Source organism: Homalodisca vitripennis, chromosome 2 (assembly GCF_021130785.1).
Source record: "Homalodisca vitripennis isolate AUS2020 chromosome 2, UT_GWSS_2.1, whole genome shotgun sequence".
In the NCBI taxonomy this organism is placed as follows: Eukaryota; Metazoa; Arthropoda; class Insecta; order Hemiptera; family Cicadellidae; genus Homalodisca; species Homalodisca vitripennis.
Window position 1 is genome coordinate 123362050 of NC_060208.1, and position 16209 is coordinate 123378258.

Genomic DNA, 16209 nt, shown 5'->3' on the forward strand with positions numbered 1-16209 from the left:
GTAAGGTCGAGGACACAGACCAGAAAACGACCAGATCTGTAACTGTATCACTTAAGATTATAACAATACAAATTGATAATTTTTTTTAAGATCAATGACAAGGCTCTGTTGAAGGTGATTTTTTTTGTATCGTCAAAAGTCTTCGTATTCACATACGGACCAAGGCCCTCAAGTATACTATGTATTAAATTATAAGAAGAAAATAAAGAGACAGTAGTATTCTTATTAGTACTAATTATGTTTACAAGAGGACAATGGTTTATGGAAAGATCAACGAGTTCACGTTACTCGGCCAGCTAGAGGCTGACGTAGCTACATCCGACACATCGGATTAACAACATAGTCCTACAAGGTGCTGTTTACATGCCATCATACCTCGCACTAGCTCAATGCGTGTCTAATGGCCTGCGACAGTCTTCAGTTGGATAGAAGAGTTGAAGTGTCAATAGCTTCAAATTTTACAATCTAGATATAAAACATTAGGACCGCCATCATTGTTCTATCTAGTCGCCAAAGAGCAGTCTGGGCCAAAACTGACCTGTCGATCTCTGCAGAATAACTTCAAGAATCTATAGGAACTCGATTAGGAAAGTTGGGCTCCGAATATGACGGTTTTGACTAGAAGAACATGAAGAACATGATAGAAGAAGTCTTGAGGAATTCCGGCGTAACAACTGTAGACTGCACATTCAACACATGGGGCTCACGGTATGAAAGACTAGGATATATCTGTACTCACACTGCTATTCTAGGGTAGAAGAGTGTTAGGACGTGGGCAGTGTAGTGGCCGAGTACTGCAGTGATGACAAGTGTTTATGATTAACAGTTTTATGAAAACACTAGCAGTTACCTTCACGTGTAGCCTTCGCAAGCAACTTCGTGGGCTATGGACGTGTATGAACACCTTTGGTTTCAGTCAATTATATATCCGACACCCACGTTAAGTTTGCCTTGATACCAATATGAAGAAAATATTTCAAAAATTGTACATTTATGGACGATTTATTTACTCCGGTATTAGAATTTTTGTGCCATGGTGTATTTTGGTTGTTTTCTCGATCAAGTATATATAAATGTCAAAATAAAGTATGTATAGTATATATGTGTATATGTGTGTGTGTGTTTGTGTGTGTGCTGTTTTAAATTATAAACAGCTTGGTTGCGTAATCTAATACGTTTTCCTTCTCAAACTATTAAATTTAAACTATTATTACTTTATCACAAACCTTTTTCCAATGTTCCACAAATATCTCGATTATTTTAAGAACCAGGTGGAATGGCAGCAATCGAAATATATTATGACCTAATTGGTTCAGGAGGTAGTCAAAAACAAAAAGTTCTATCTGTTTGTGTAGAGTTTTATTTTTTCGTACAATTCAGTTTTTAGCACTGGAGACTCGAATTCAATTTAATTCTCATCTAACCATCTAGCCATATTACCTTTTCGAGTTCGAATTAGGAGCTTTATTTACTTCAACACTGTGATATGACGTGTTGTCAATAACAACGCTTGAAAGTTCTGGAAGTTAAGAATACATTGTTTGTCCAAGTCACACGTCTTTCGTGGCTCATTTGTGATAGTGACCTTCACAAGCATGCTTTTAAATTTAGTTCTTTGAAGTTCCAGCCTTCCAAAATACACATCCATTGTAAGTGAAACCATCCTGTGTGGACTATAATCACCCTATCACCTTTATTTATATCAGTTTTGTAAACCTCTAGATTACTATCACACCAACCCTTTCGAATTATGTGTATTGAAAACACATAAGACCCGTCCATAGATACGACTTGCAAAACTTTTAGGAAAATAAGTAAATGCTCGGTTTTATATGCACCATATCACTTCTTTTTTCTTTTGGGTTAAAAATATGCACGTTACTTCTTTTCGAGCTGTTAACATCTTTCTTCTCTTTACACTCCAATCGAAACTTCCCAAGTTGCCGCTGTTTTTTCTATACTTTTCTTTAACTGGATGGTGTTTGGATCAATTGCTTCATCAAGCGTAAACTCGATCACACATCAAATTATTTCTCTTGCCTGGTTGTTAAGTTTTTCCTGAATTCCCCTTCGACACGAATATTATCATCGTACAAAAACCAATACATACTAACCAACAAACCAACAAAATACTTTCAGTAAGAAAAAACTAAAAAAATCTAAAGTACTAGGTTATACAAAGAATTCTGACAGTAATACTTCATAGACATAGTTAGTTGTCTTCTTCCAACAATCACCACTAGCGCGTGACTTTGATCTTGTGTTTGCAGAAAGCCCTTTATAGTACATCTACCCTTCTCGTCCACTGCCGCTCTCCAAGCTGGAGTCTACGATTATAAAGATCGTTCTGTACAGACTTTATATAAATGTTCTTCAGGCCCTAAGGCAGGCCATGTCAGTTTCTCCCTCAATATTTACCATCAATATATCCACTCACTCATAAATACCGTAATTAACAGTAGGGAATATTTGCAAGTAATTTGTTTTGTCAAATTCTGTTGCATGTTTGGTTAGAATTAAGTAAACAAGTTACTTTCAGGTTAGGTTACAGTTGCATATTTGGAAAGGGCATAATTTGAACAAAGCTTGAGCTGATGTACAGGATAGATCACACGGAGGCCTTAGATTGTAATCGAAGTGATAAAAAGTTTTGGAAAAAAAATTGACGCTATAGCAGTCAGAGTAACCAACCAGTCAATTTATACTTGACTTAACTCACAACTATGGGGTTTTATACCTTTGTTCCATTCTCGGTGAGAACAAGTTCCCAATAATATGTCTTTCTTTTCAAAATCCCGGCTACTTCACATCCCCGAAGAAATATAAAAAAATGGTATTGGATCATCTCTCATACAGGTATCCTGGTTATACCCCACACGATGTTTTTGAAGTAATTTTTAATCACTATCGTAACTTCACAACATGCTATGGAAAATATTGCTATGGAATTAATTGAATATGTGTATTGTTTCTCCTTTCAGATTGGTGCTTTGAATGGAGTATTTTATTGGTCAAATCAGATAATATACAGTCATCCAAAACCCTTAGGTAAGGACATCCATCTTTCTCACTAAAACAGTAAATGTAATAGTCTAAAATAAATGTATGTAGCATACATAAAATCATGTTATTAGAATGAATATAGACAGCCTCTTTGTTTGATTGTTTGATTGATTAAGCTCTTGAGTTTGGCAGGTGAAGTTAGGATCATTAGGTCCTTTCCTACACTTAACATGTGTCAGTAAAAACAATTACAACATTATTTTGAACCAAACAACAAATAATAATAAACAGCACAAGCAAGTTAATAAAGAAAAATCAACATACTTAAAATAAAACTTATAAGTATTATAACCGTTTTAAAACAAGAATATATATATATATATATATATATATATATATATATATATATATATATAGTATGTTTTCTATATAGAAATAAAATATTTGAATTCCAAGACTAAAAGTAACAATTTTTTCGTACATATAAAAATATCAATAATACAATTTGATAACATAGTAAATAAAATATCGTATAAAAATATATAAAAACCGTTATCTAAAAATAAATTTTATAAAGAAAATGTTGAAAAAGTAATAAAATTCAAAATCGTTCTTAAACTATCTTAGGCATGCAGTGTAGAAAATAGAAAAAGGTAAAATAAAACTCGGAAGTCTCACTCTAATTGTAAAGTAAGTAGCAATTGCTATTTGATTCTTGTTTTTTTTTTTAAATTCTATTCTACTTTAAATACTATTTTTTTATTTTTTATCTCTTTGTAGCGTTTTAAAAGTATATCAATTAAATTTAATTTAATTCAATCTACAATGTTGATTGTATGATTTGTTGATGTTAGCTAAATACATTTAAGTTCAGGAGCTAATTCACAGCTGGCACCCTCCTATCTAAAGGGGTTAATTTGTATGATTATTTATTTTTTTATTTGAAAAGATAAAAATTTGAATGACTATTTATATTTGCTAACTAAAAGGGTTCATGACACGATTAACCGTAAAAAAACCATTATTGATTTTTATAGATTTAGCTAAATCTTTTGATACAGTTGATAGACAATTATTACTACAAAAATTAAAATATATTGGAATAGAAGGAACTCTTGGAGATGGTTCAAAATTTATGTCCGATAGATATCAAATTGTTTCTGTTTTAGGCCATACAAGCGTTCCTCAGAAAATTGAGTATGGGGTTTTATAAGACAGTACTCTTGGTCCCTTGCTTTTCTTAATTCTTATTAATAATCTAGGAAGACTGACTTTGTGTAAAGGACAGATATTTCATTATGCGGACGACACCGCTTTGTTGTTTAAGGGTGAAAGCTGGGAGGAAGTGAGGGATGTGGCAGAGCGCGGTCTACTCACTGTCAAGCGCTGGTTTGATCAATGTCGGCTCACAGTTAATGCAACCAAAATGAAATGTATGCCAATCTCCGTACGAGCTGGCGGCGATCCTTTTCTTTTTAAGCTACGGTTACATACATGTGGTGGCCAGGATGGATGCGTTTTGTGTGAATGTATTGATAGGGCGAGTGAGTATTAATATTTGGGTGTAGTCTTTGATAATCGTTTGAAGTGGTGTAATCATGTAGCTTACATGCGGAATAAATTTCGTACATTTATTTTTATATTTTGTAATATAATTTTAAAACTAAAGGATATTACATATCTTCTATCCTTTAAAAACTGTATATTATGCTTATATACAATCAATTCTTCAGTATGGTAATTTAGCATGGGGTGGCTGTTTTCAAAATAACCTTACTCCCTTAGAAGTAATTAAAAAAAAACTAGCTCTGAAGCGAAATTGTACTTATCCAACCAATTTGTTATTTGAAGAGTTTAAAGTTTTTAACGTCCCACAATTATATATCCGAACATTAGTTTTGGACATTTTTCAACGTCGAGGTTCAATTTTCTCTCACAGTAACCACAGCCATTTTACGTGTTCTTTACTTCATAACAGAATTATTGTTCCTAGACTCGTTAAAACCTTTAATTCAACATCATCTCACTATATTGCTCATAACATTTTCTCAAAATTACCAAACTTTATAAAAACCCAAGACCTTGCACTATTAGTAGGCTACATACAAAAAATTAGTCAATAAATGGTTAACTAGGTTAACTGCTGGGCGAGATGGGTTTCACCAGTATTGTCACTCAATCTACACCTAGGTATGCTGTTTTATGTATTAAATTTCTGTTATATTTTTTGTAATACATTCAATGTTAGTCCGAGTGTGTGGTGAGTTTGTACAATCTTTGGAGTGCCAAAGAGGGCGTGTGGTGCGTGCATGTGTGCGTGTGCGTGAGTGGTGTGTGCGCGTGTGTGTGCAGGATGTGTAGGTGTGATTCACGTCTCTCTCTACTTATGTTGATAATGTTTAATTAAAGTCTTTCTGATTCTTCTTTTTTATGTAAGTTGTTTACATTACCTTTTTAAGTTTTCAAATTTTATTTTCTACGTAAGTTATATTCCTTTCTAATTTTAGATTTTTTTTTCTTGTATCGTTTATTTTAGAGGTAAAATGTTTTCATTTGTTAATGAAAATTGTTGTTAATAAAGTTAATTCATTCCCTTCTTTTAAATTAAGGTTTTTGAGTGTTATTAGTTTAGTGCACACATGAACTCGTTTCCCCATACACAGGCTGATGCCCATGTGGGGATAATTTCCTAGAAAGATATTTTGTATGTATTTTAATTACTCCGTATGTAAATTCTGGAAATGAATGCAATCAATCAATCAATTTAAATCAGTGTTATGTCTTAATAGGCTATAAGATTTAATTTTTCAAAAACACATGTTGCTCTTTAAAATATGTAAAATAATTTACTGCTCTGTGAGTATTACAAATTAAATAGATTATCAAGAATAAAATTATATATATTTTAATTACACAGCTTTATGTTTTAGATACATTACAAATATTTCTTGTGTAGCAGTAATCTGTCTGCAAAAATGGTACAACCTTTTTTGCATTTTAAGAGACATACAGTAAAATTCACTTTGTATAACCTATGCCATATAACAAGTTAATTTGCTAGCATAGATAGATGTTCCTGGCATTTTCAATTTTACAAAGTAGTATTTTATGTTGCATGAAATGTTTCTTGTTTTGCTATTCTTAAATGTCAAATAATTAACGGAACACTTGTGAGATTTGATTAGTTATAAAACTATTTGCGTTACGGCCGATCTTATTTGAAATATTTGCTAATTAGAAGATAGAGCAGAATTGCACAGCCTTGTAACACTCTGTGTACATACATGCACATCTGTTTGGAAAGGTTTCTTTCAAATAAATACACATCAAGAAACATTTATTTTGACGATACTGTGCTAATGCCGTCTATTGTTCCAGTTCTTATAATCGAGGTCTGGGAAGTATTAGTACAGGGCCTCATCGCTTTCGTAGTTGCTATTATTCTCCTGAAAGGAACTTATCAGGTGAGTTGTATTTTAAGTTGTTTTATTTGAAAGTAAGCTCGGAAAGACAGTTTTAACCAAGCACTGTCATTTTAGTGTTCATACCAATAATCCAGTGCCGTGTCTACAAAGATATGGGCTAGGGTCTACTGATCGAAAGTAAAATAATCACTGACACGACCATAGAGTCGTTCCCAAGTCCATGTGAAAACTACCCATAGAAGTTACCTGCTAAGATACTAAGTTACCTATTTTGATCATATTGGGTATCCGAAAAAATTAACTTTTTTGCCCCCTTTTCGAGTTTAGGGTCGGCCTCCTGCCGCTCTAACTTACTTACTTCTTAATGTCAACAACCATCCGCAGTTTCCTTCAAAATCATAATATTCAAAAAGTACTATTAAAAATATCTATTTCAGAACATACTGGGGCCATCCAAATTTTCATAATTTTGGTTTAATAGGAAATCGATGTCATTCTCTTTTTTTACGTTATGGTCAATTTCGCTGGTTAAACTAATATGTTCAAGATGTAACCAAACCAATCAATATCAAAAGGAACTCAATAGTTCATGTTAACTGAGTAGTCATATTATTATTTTTAACAGGTGGACATTTGATTTATATTTTCATTACTAAAATATAACGCTTTTACTTGGGTGGGGGGGATAACGCCAATTGATGATTAAAGCAAAAAACCACCTAATATTACCACTAATATGCACATATTGTTAAAGGGTTGAAGGTTAAAGTTTCAGACCACGTCAAAATTTCATAACAGAATTTAAATCTTGAAATATTGTTACTTCGCTGTTGACATTTTGGTTCGGTGTTAACTCACTGAAGATGGGCCGTCACAACTCCAAATATTTCAATAATTTAACTATATTTGCAATTTTTGACATTGCTTAAACCGAAAAACCTGATATTCATGACACCGGCCACGTAAGCCATTCATTAATTTGGCATAGCTACGTCTTCCAAATGGGGCTCCTATTATACTATGTTCTACGTGTTAGAACATGTAGAATTTTAATTTATTTTAAATGTGTAGTGTAGTAAGAATTAATAATGGAATGATGCTTGATACTGTCTACTAGACGGTACCATGAAAACTTTCCAAGCATTACTTTTATACCTTTTCATAAATTCACTCATAGGTTATCTTAATAACCCCCATTCTTATCTTCACCGTCATTATAACTATTCAATTACCAATGATTATTAAATATTTTTGCCGCGCAAACTCAATTTAAATTAGTATGAAAGTTTTAATCAATTATGATTTCGTTTTAAATTAATTAAACTATAAGAATGTGACACGTTGAGTACGGTTGACTGTAATCTGATCTCGTAGGCTCAAGTACTAACGTAGTGTTAAATTGTAAAAGTCGAAACTGAATATTCTCTTAGTTAAATTTAAGTTGATCTGTAGCCTACATAATTCTGCTACAAAATGAAAAATGTTAGATTTTCATGGGTTACTCTATAATGATTTTATTATTTAGCTGATTCAAAATATTGTTTTAATAAAATCACTACTTTCTGTATAAGATGCGTATTAGATAGCATAGTTACCGTACCGACCGCACTTACTTTTTGTGTTTTGGTTAAAATAACAAAATCTTGCTTACCTATAACTGTGTCTTACGATCCATATTTTAATTTGTCATAACCATGTCAAATATATTGGTCTTGTGGAAAAAGAAAAAAGTTACCAAACTATATAAATTTTATCACCCCTCTGGGTCGCTTGGGTGGACACCGGTTCTGTGTTTCCCTTGTACCTGAGTATCAGGAGCGCAGAGACCGATAAAGGTTCGGTTAGCAGAGCTGTTCGTGAACACTTCACCAAAACTGTTCATTTCTCTTTGGCCTCCCCAACTCTCATGTTTGTAAATCCCGCCAGAGTATCAGGAGTGCAGGAAACTGTATTATCAATATATTAATTTAAACAAACTCTCCAATAATATAGTTTTTTTTTATTTTTGTGAGGCCTTTCGTACTCAATGAGTACATCTTCGGACTCACACAACTGAGTGAAAGTAATATTAACAATAGTAACATAAACAATTTTGTACTAAATAAAAACATATGTCATTAAAATACAAAGAGGTAATATTCTATGACAGCACAGTATGTTATATTTATATATAAAAATAAAGTTTATATTTAGTTAAATCAAATAAAGTAACGGTGAATTTTGAAAATTTTTCCAGTGATTTCACAATACACCTTGAGAATTCTTTTATTACCTACATGGATTTCAATTCTAAATCATTTGATGTTTTTTGCTGGGGGCTGTTGTATGATTAGATCGAGCTCTTCCTCAACTACGGCCTACGGGAGCCAGTGCCATTGGACTGATATTTGACATTGGTGGTTATTGGACTCTGTCAACGCGTAGGATTCCCCTGTGATGGACAAGGGTTCCGCCCACAAGCAATAGACGCAAAAAATCCGTTAATCTCGTCGGCAACCCTAGAAGCATCACTCAGAAGTGTGTCCCCAATTTTCACTGTGATTTGCTTGAATTCTTGATATTTATTGTTAATGATGCCTCATGCAGTTTTGGAAACTTTTTTGAAGAAATAATTCATTTTGAGTCATCATACGCTATTTCAGCTTAGATCACCTTTCTGTAAAGTTTTTTTATAATTTGGGAAAAAAATATTTTGAACTGTTCACTGGATGTTTTTCTGTTTATTTCGGAGAAAAAACAGAATTTTACACTGAAATTTCCACTTTTTTTTTTAAAGCGTTGATAAAAGCAATATTTTCTGGCCTTGTGCCTCTTATTGTTTTGGTACTTTTTCGCTCTCTCGCGATTTGTTTTCCACTAATGACCTCTTGGCCATAGTGATCCGAGATAGCTGTGTTGACCATCGACACTGCCACATTTTAAACGTTCGTGATGATGTCAATAGCCGACTGTGTTGTGGCCGTCACTCTCGTTGGAGTTTTGACCAACAGTTCAAGGCCAAATGACCTCAGCAGACATTGTTGCTTGGTGGATGGATGTTTGCTGTCCATCGCATCCACATAGAGACGTAATCGTATTGATGGATAGTCAGGTCAGTGAGTAACCCTTCAAATTTTGAAAAAATGTATTTGTAATCCCCTGGGAGTCCTGTAAGTCCCCATCACAATTAATTTTGACCTGCTTGTTTTGACTTGATCCCAACAAAATCATTACAATACAGACAATTACAGTACAAATGCAAACCAATACAATACAGACAGAATACGTAACGTCGTCTTAGACTGCCTTCTCTTTCTACATTTCCAAAATCCTATTTTGAAATCAGTGTCATGTGGCATATTTCAAGAGAAACTGGTGCATAATGGAAAAACGCGAGTAGGAGATCAAAGTACATTTTTGCTCTTTAACACTTACAACACTTACTTTAAGGGTAAATATTAATTTAATACAACACATATACACAACACAATACTCCTTAACTAAAATTAAACATTATAAAACCGTTATACCATACATAGTTTAATATATCCTACAAGAAATCGCACAAAAATGAGAGTGAAGAACCTTGTAGTATTTAATACATTATAGCTTACAAAGTTATTATATGATTGATAGCTTATTATTTATTAATAACTAAATGTCTTTAACTATATGGCAAACTCAACCGTGGCGTCAGAAATGTAATTGATTAGAACCAAAAAAATATATACCCCTACTATCTCGAAACTTATAAATCGATCATGGTGTATAACCATGGTCACTGAACTAATAAGTAACGGATGTAAACCTCCTTCTGTTTGAAATATCACAGGGCTCCATCATATTACATCATTGATGCGTACTAAGAAGGCTACGCCCTTAGATTTTGAAAGTTACGTGCGAATACGCGGTTAATATAATATATCATTTATTTGGTTTATTAACAGGTGTTTGTTAAAGTATAAGTAAGTGATATTACAAATTTGAGTTCATCATTTACCTCTTTATTTCTAAGTTACGTCAGGAATGTCGTAATCACTTAGTGCTTGGGCTCTTATTTTCATAAAATAAATTGCAGATTTAAAAAATTATAAAAATATGAATTTAATACATCAATAATAAAAAATGGCAGTTTTGAAGATTAAGACCTTACTATATGATTCATCAGCACAGTGACGGTAGAGGTAGGTCTGGCTGCGCGTGTCAAGATGTGTGCCCGTTCGGGTGCAAGGGTCGTCCTTTCGGGTCCCCAGAAGGATTTTTTTGGTAATCTTCTGGAGCTTTTAAGGCAGCGGACAAGCTCTAATGGGTCTAGTAAAATCATTATATCCATTTCAAACAGGAAGTGCGAACTGGCTGTGTGGAAACAATGCCAGAGCTATGAAAAGACAACTCACCGTCCGGGTAAAACATTTCTTTTAAACCTAAGATTGTGATCAAAGTATATGTCGTAGAAGTTTTATTGTTTACCGTATGTAAATGACGCGTATACAAATATGCTTGCCAAGTTTCATGGAAATAAAATTAGTCTAAATATTCAGTCTGCAGAATTATGTGTCAGTCTACAAAATAGATAGTCCCACTTATCTACGCCATCAAAGCAAGTAAGGTTGGATTCAAAATAGAGGATTAATTAAATTCTGTCAGACGAACAAATACTTTTTATAACACATTGTATAAACTAAAATAAGCCTTTAGAGCCAGTTACTCAACTTATAAAATTGTAACTTTGTACATCATTATACAAAATTAATTAATGTGATGGGATAATTTTCAAAAACAAAGTTTATTTCTTAAAATGCCCCTTTTTCACGTAAAGATGAAAACAATACATTTTCCAATCCATCTGAATATAATCAGTAAATAAATCAGATTTTCATTCTTTATTATATTATTCATTTACATTAAACTTACATGACATTGTAGGTAAAAACATACGTATTATAGTGAAATGAAATGAAATGAAAAATGACTTTATTAGAGGCGAAGTTAGGACTATAAAGTCCTCTCTACCACTTAACCTGATAAAAATTAAACTAACATATATATATATATATATATATATATATATATATATATATATATATGTATACATTTATAACTAAAACTTAGTATATTTATTTACACTACATATTAAACGAATCTTAAAATAAAAATAATCATCAATAATTAGTGTAACTATATACAAATGTACAATAATATCGCAAGACACACACTCGCATTCATTCAACTTGCATGCAATTGCCCTAAGTACCGCACACCAAAGCCGCCAATCGCTATACCCCCTGAGCCCCCAGCATCAAGGCCCTGACCTCCGCCCCAAAGCGAGCGCGCTTATCGATGGCTCTGATGTTCACGGGTAAAGCATTCCACAATCGACAGGCAGAAACTGTAAACGATTTGCTAAAGGTTGTTCGATGAAATGAAGAGTAACATAAAACGTTTACATCACTGAAAGCTTTACATTTATTACACACTGAATTAAAGTCAAGGCATTGCATTTAAACGTTTACATCACTAAAAGCTTTACATTTATTACACACTGAAATTAAGTCAAGGCATTGCATTTAAACTTTTAATCTTAAAATTAATCTCTAGAATGGCTGGACCAATTCGGGTAAAGCATTTTTCAACGATATCATCGTTCACGGATCGACACGAAAAGAACTACTGGAACAACTGAAGGTAGTGTTTGCACAGCTACCTAGAAACGGATTCAGACTAAATGGAAATAAATGCAAATTTTGATTAAGAACTATTAAATATCTAGGACAAAACCAAAGACAACATTGCTGCTATCCTCCGTTGTAAATGGCCCCAGAACGTAAAGGAGCTCTGGTCCTTCCCTAACGTTTTTTTCAAAGTATCTGTCACTTTAAAATTCGAAAGAAATATACTACACTTTAGTGCAGTATTCATTGCTGTAAAGTGATATCCTTTTCTCTCGGTTTTCTGGTTTTTCAATTAATAATTTTATTTGCTGCCCTTCGTGAAATAAAACTCAGGTCCTTTAATATACACCTCAAACTTTTATCACAGCTCTAGAAGTTTATTTTTCCCTTAGCGCCTCCCTCAATAGTTTTGCAATCCATATCCGATGTTCTACAATGTGAAATTGTACGTTAGTCTTCTCACTACACCATTATCGAGTCATCTAAATAAGTGACTGTTCTACGTCGTCGGCTTTTTTGTGTAGTAAAACTTGCCTTGCACTGATTAATAACCTTCAATGTTTAAGCTCACCGTTTATTTGAGTCACAACTCGCTCTGATACACCAGTTGCTGGAGCAGTTCTTTAACAAGCCTTCGACAACAAAATATTAACGGTTTGATGGTCTGTCTCTTCCTCCATAAATTTATAAACATTACTCACGATTACGAGAATCAGACATTATCAGTAAATACACAGCTCAAGCAACCAACACACTCCGTCACAAAACAGACTAATTTTTAGCGAGTGAGTTGAGTTTATTGCGTCAGTACGATTCCGAGTAAGGAGGCTGTCGTCGATGAGTTATAAGAATGTTTCAGGACGCAGCGCATAACGCTACCGCGCCACCCCTTCTGCCTATCGACGCACACTCAAGGCCACAAGCGCCGGTAAACTCCTCGAACTTTATGTGTCCCCGATCTTTATCCGTTTCTGTGCTCCTGATACTCAGTTATAAGTGAAACAGAAACACAGACCATGTCCTGGCTCAATTTCTATTATTGGTTAATAAAATCTTTAAAACGCCATTCTGTAATGGCGATGTTTTTTTATGGCGGACCTTTGGTTGGTTTTCTCCTGGGCTGCTTAGGTGCCTACGGATGGGTCCCCCGAGAGTAAACCGACATACAATAATATATTTATCTTGGTTCAACATGATGTGTTTTTATAATTGTGGTTAGGTAATTTTTGTTAGTTCTAAATAAGTGTGATAGGTATTATACATAAGTAGCCTACTAAAAATATTTTACTTTAGATTTTGACTTGTAATAAACATTTTGTTTAATGTGTAATATATTTTTCAGCGAAATCCCAAATACGTCAAGCTGTGGGTGTATTTCTCCACTGTTACGTGTGTAGTAGACTGCCTCATGGTTACACTGTTGGCGATCCACGACGTTTTCTATCTTATTACCTTACTTATCGTTCGTAAGTATTTACGTGTATTACAACTTCAATTTAGTAATTATGCAGACACATAAATAAAACACACGTGATAGACTGAATTTTACTTTATTGAAACTAATTAATATTTAGACATTTAATTTAATTATAGTTTTATGATATAGATTACAATTTACAATATTTCACTGGTTAAAATACACTCCTGCTCAAAATTACCGCACACCTTATCATTTCTTCTAATACAACGATTTAAACAAAATTGAGTATTGTTTTGCTATTAGTTGTCTATTTTAGCCTCCAATCACAACAGATAAGAACTACAATAGATAAATAAATTATTTTTTCAACCTGATAAGTTATTACTTTTATCAAACCTTTCGCCAACTTATCTGTTCTTATTTTTCGAACGACTGGGGGACAATATTTAGTTATTTCTATCGAACTGTCGTGTAGAGTCGTTGTTTAATTTAGTTACAGTTTTTTTTAACATCGTTTTTGACTGAATCCGAGGCGGTAAGAGCGAGGGCTTTAGTGGAAGCTGGACCTTCTTACAGTGTGTGTCTAAGTGGCTACGTGTACATCGTTTCAGCGAGACTGGCTCTGATCATAGAAGGCGTCCTAGAGCAAAAAACCAAAGAGAAGATCAGTTTTTTAGACTTAGTGCTTTAAATAATCGGACTGAAACAAGTTCTTAGTTACAGGGAATGGCCAGTGCTGATTACAACATAAATATTTCTCCTCCAACCATTCGACGCCGTCTTTTCGAATTTAATTTAAGAATTAGGAGAACTGCTATGCCCAAGACTAGCCAGAAATAATCGAAAAGATCGTTTTAAGTTTGCTCAAGAGCATCGGCATTGAATATTGCAAGATTGGAAGTGTCTTTTTACATACGAGACTAGAGTAAGTCTGTTTGGTCCAGATGGGCGTCACCGTGCGTGGCGACGTGAAGATTATAAATTTTATGAAGTATGTGTGTCACCAAGAGAGCCTTTTGGATGTAGGTCGATTATGTTGTGAGGTAGATTTTTTAGGCTCGCACAGACTTGGTGAGTGTACCTAAACCTGCTCTGAATGCTCAGAGGTGTTTGGGAGACATTTTGGAAGTTTAAAAAATTTTTCATTGCATAAAAAACAAATATTATTATAGACATTAAGCAATGTGTGTAAATAATTTTGAAATTCATCATAACCTTCGTCGTTTGGTGTTATTACAAGTTTCAGGTAACAACATTACGGTTTTAAATTTCTCAACCTAGTTCAAAAGTGAATGTTGGGTGTGGACTTGTGGGACTTATCAATATTCTTTGACACTTTATACAGTCACAAACCACCAGAATACGGAAAATCAGCAATAGCAAACGTACATAGATGATTTTACTATTTTCAGTTTCATACTTCTGGATTACTATAATAGCGATATCGAAGTATCTCAAAATTAAATTATAATTATTGTGTTAGCTATATTTTTATACGAAATGAACCGGAATTCAGAAGAAAGTTCTCACAGGGTGCAGTACCTGGTTTATGACATATGTTAAAAATGTGCCATTACAATGACTATTTTTTCAGTAGGAATATTTTTAAAAGGATTTCTCGATTTTTGTACGGTGATTTTAGGTATATACAACTATTATTATACATTTCGTATATATCGAAAATTTCAACATTCAAGATATGCCTTTTGTGGATTTGGATTATATCCGACTATAGGGCTCTGTATCACAGACTGTCCAATGTTAACCTTATAAGGGTTTAAAACATGTGATTACTGTTGTTGAGGCAGTTATGCTAAACCCACTAACCAACAACTTAACATCAGATTAATATTTTTTAACAAGAGTTTAGTCTTCATTCTTTAACAATATTATTGTAATTTAATTTTGTTTCCTCAATTTTTTAAGTTAATTACAAATTTTATTATAATTTTCTAAATATTAATAGTAATTTTAAATATGTTCTAATTAAGTAATAACTTAACTAAAATGCCAATAATGAGAAGTCTTAAAATACTATACATCTAAAGCAATTAAAATAACATTATCTATTATAGCAGGTTCAATCTTTACGCATTTTACTAATAAAAACTCTTTTTGCCAATATTTCATTGCCATAACAATTCATTCACTCAAAATAAAACTATTGACACTACATCAAGGGAAGCTATTGACCGGGACTATCGATAGTATATTTTCCTGTTTAAAATTCCAATGTCAGTCAGTGTTCTTGTTGTTCCTTTCCAGTTTAATAATTTTGAAAATTCACTTTTGTTATTATGTTTCAGCGTTGAATATTTACATCATTTTGGTAGTCTACAGTTTCTACAGGGAGCAGATCCAGGACCCAAACCCCTGCTAGAGAGTTCATACGGAGAGCCATGTACTCGTATATACATTACCAATAACTTTACAACTGTATCTGACTAGAGTTAGAGTTATACTAGTGTGTATTACAAAATCAATATGTATTTTCAACGAAAATATGGTTTTAATTAAATATTTGTATTATTATTTTACGGGTTTTATGTATATTAACGTATTAGATAGTACATCACAGTCTAAAATTAAAATATTCTATCATAGTAGGCACAATACTAAGACATGTATGTAATATTTTCTGTAAATAATATCATAAGGTATAGTTTCAGTCCTGTAAACTTTTCATATATAATAAATAATAAAAAGTTAG

General features: G+C 33.2%; 1 protein-coding gene across 1 annotated transcript; it reads left to right on the forward strand.

Annotated features, from left to right (window-relative positions):
• The first annotated feature begins 254 nt into the window (after nt 1-254).
• Nucleotides 255-16104, forward strand: LOC124355793. Its single transcript, XM_046806947.1, has 5 exons — nt 255-308; nt 2982-3048; nt 6382-6467; nt 13422-13545; nt 15806-16104. Exons 1-5 carry the CDS (start codon nt 255-257, stop codon nt 15877-15879), a joined length of 405 nt encoding a protein of 134 aa, XP_046662903.1. The 3' UTR covers nt 15880-16104.
• Nucleotides 16105-16209: the final 105 nt, after the last annotated feature.

Coding starts and splice junctions, on each gene's coding strand:
- LOC124355793 (XM_046806947.1), top strand. CDS start 255: ATGGTTTATGGAAAGATCAACGAGTTCACGTTACTCGGCCAGCTAGAG. Junction 6,468..13,421: donor TCCTGAAAGGAACTTATCAG/GTGAGTTGTATT, acceptor TATATTTTTCAG/CGAAATCCCAAATACGTCAA. Junction 13,546..15,805: donor TATTACCTTACTTATCGTTC/GTAAGTATTTAC, acceptor ATTATGTTTCAG/CGTTGAATATTTACATCATT.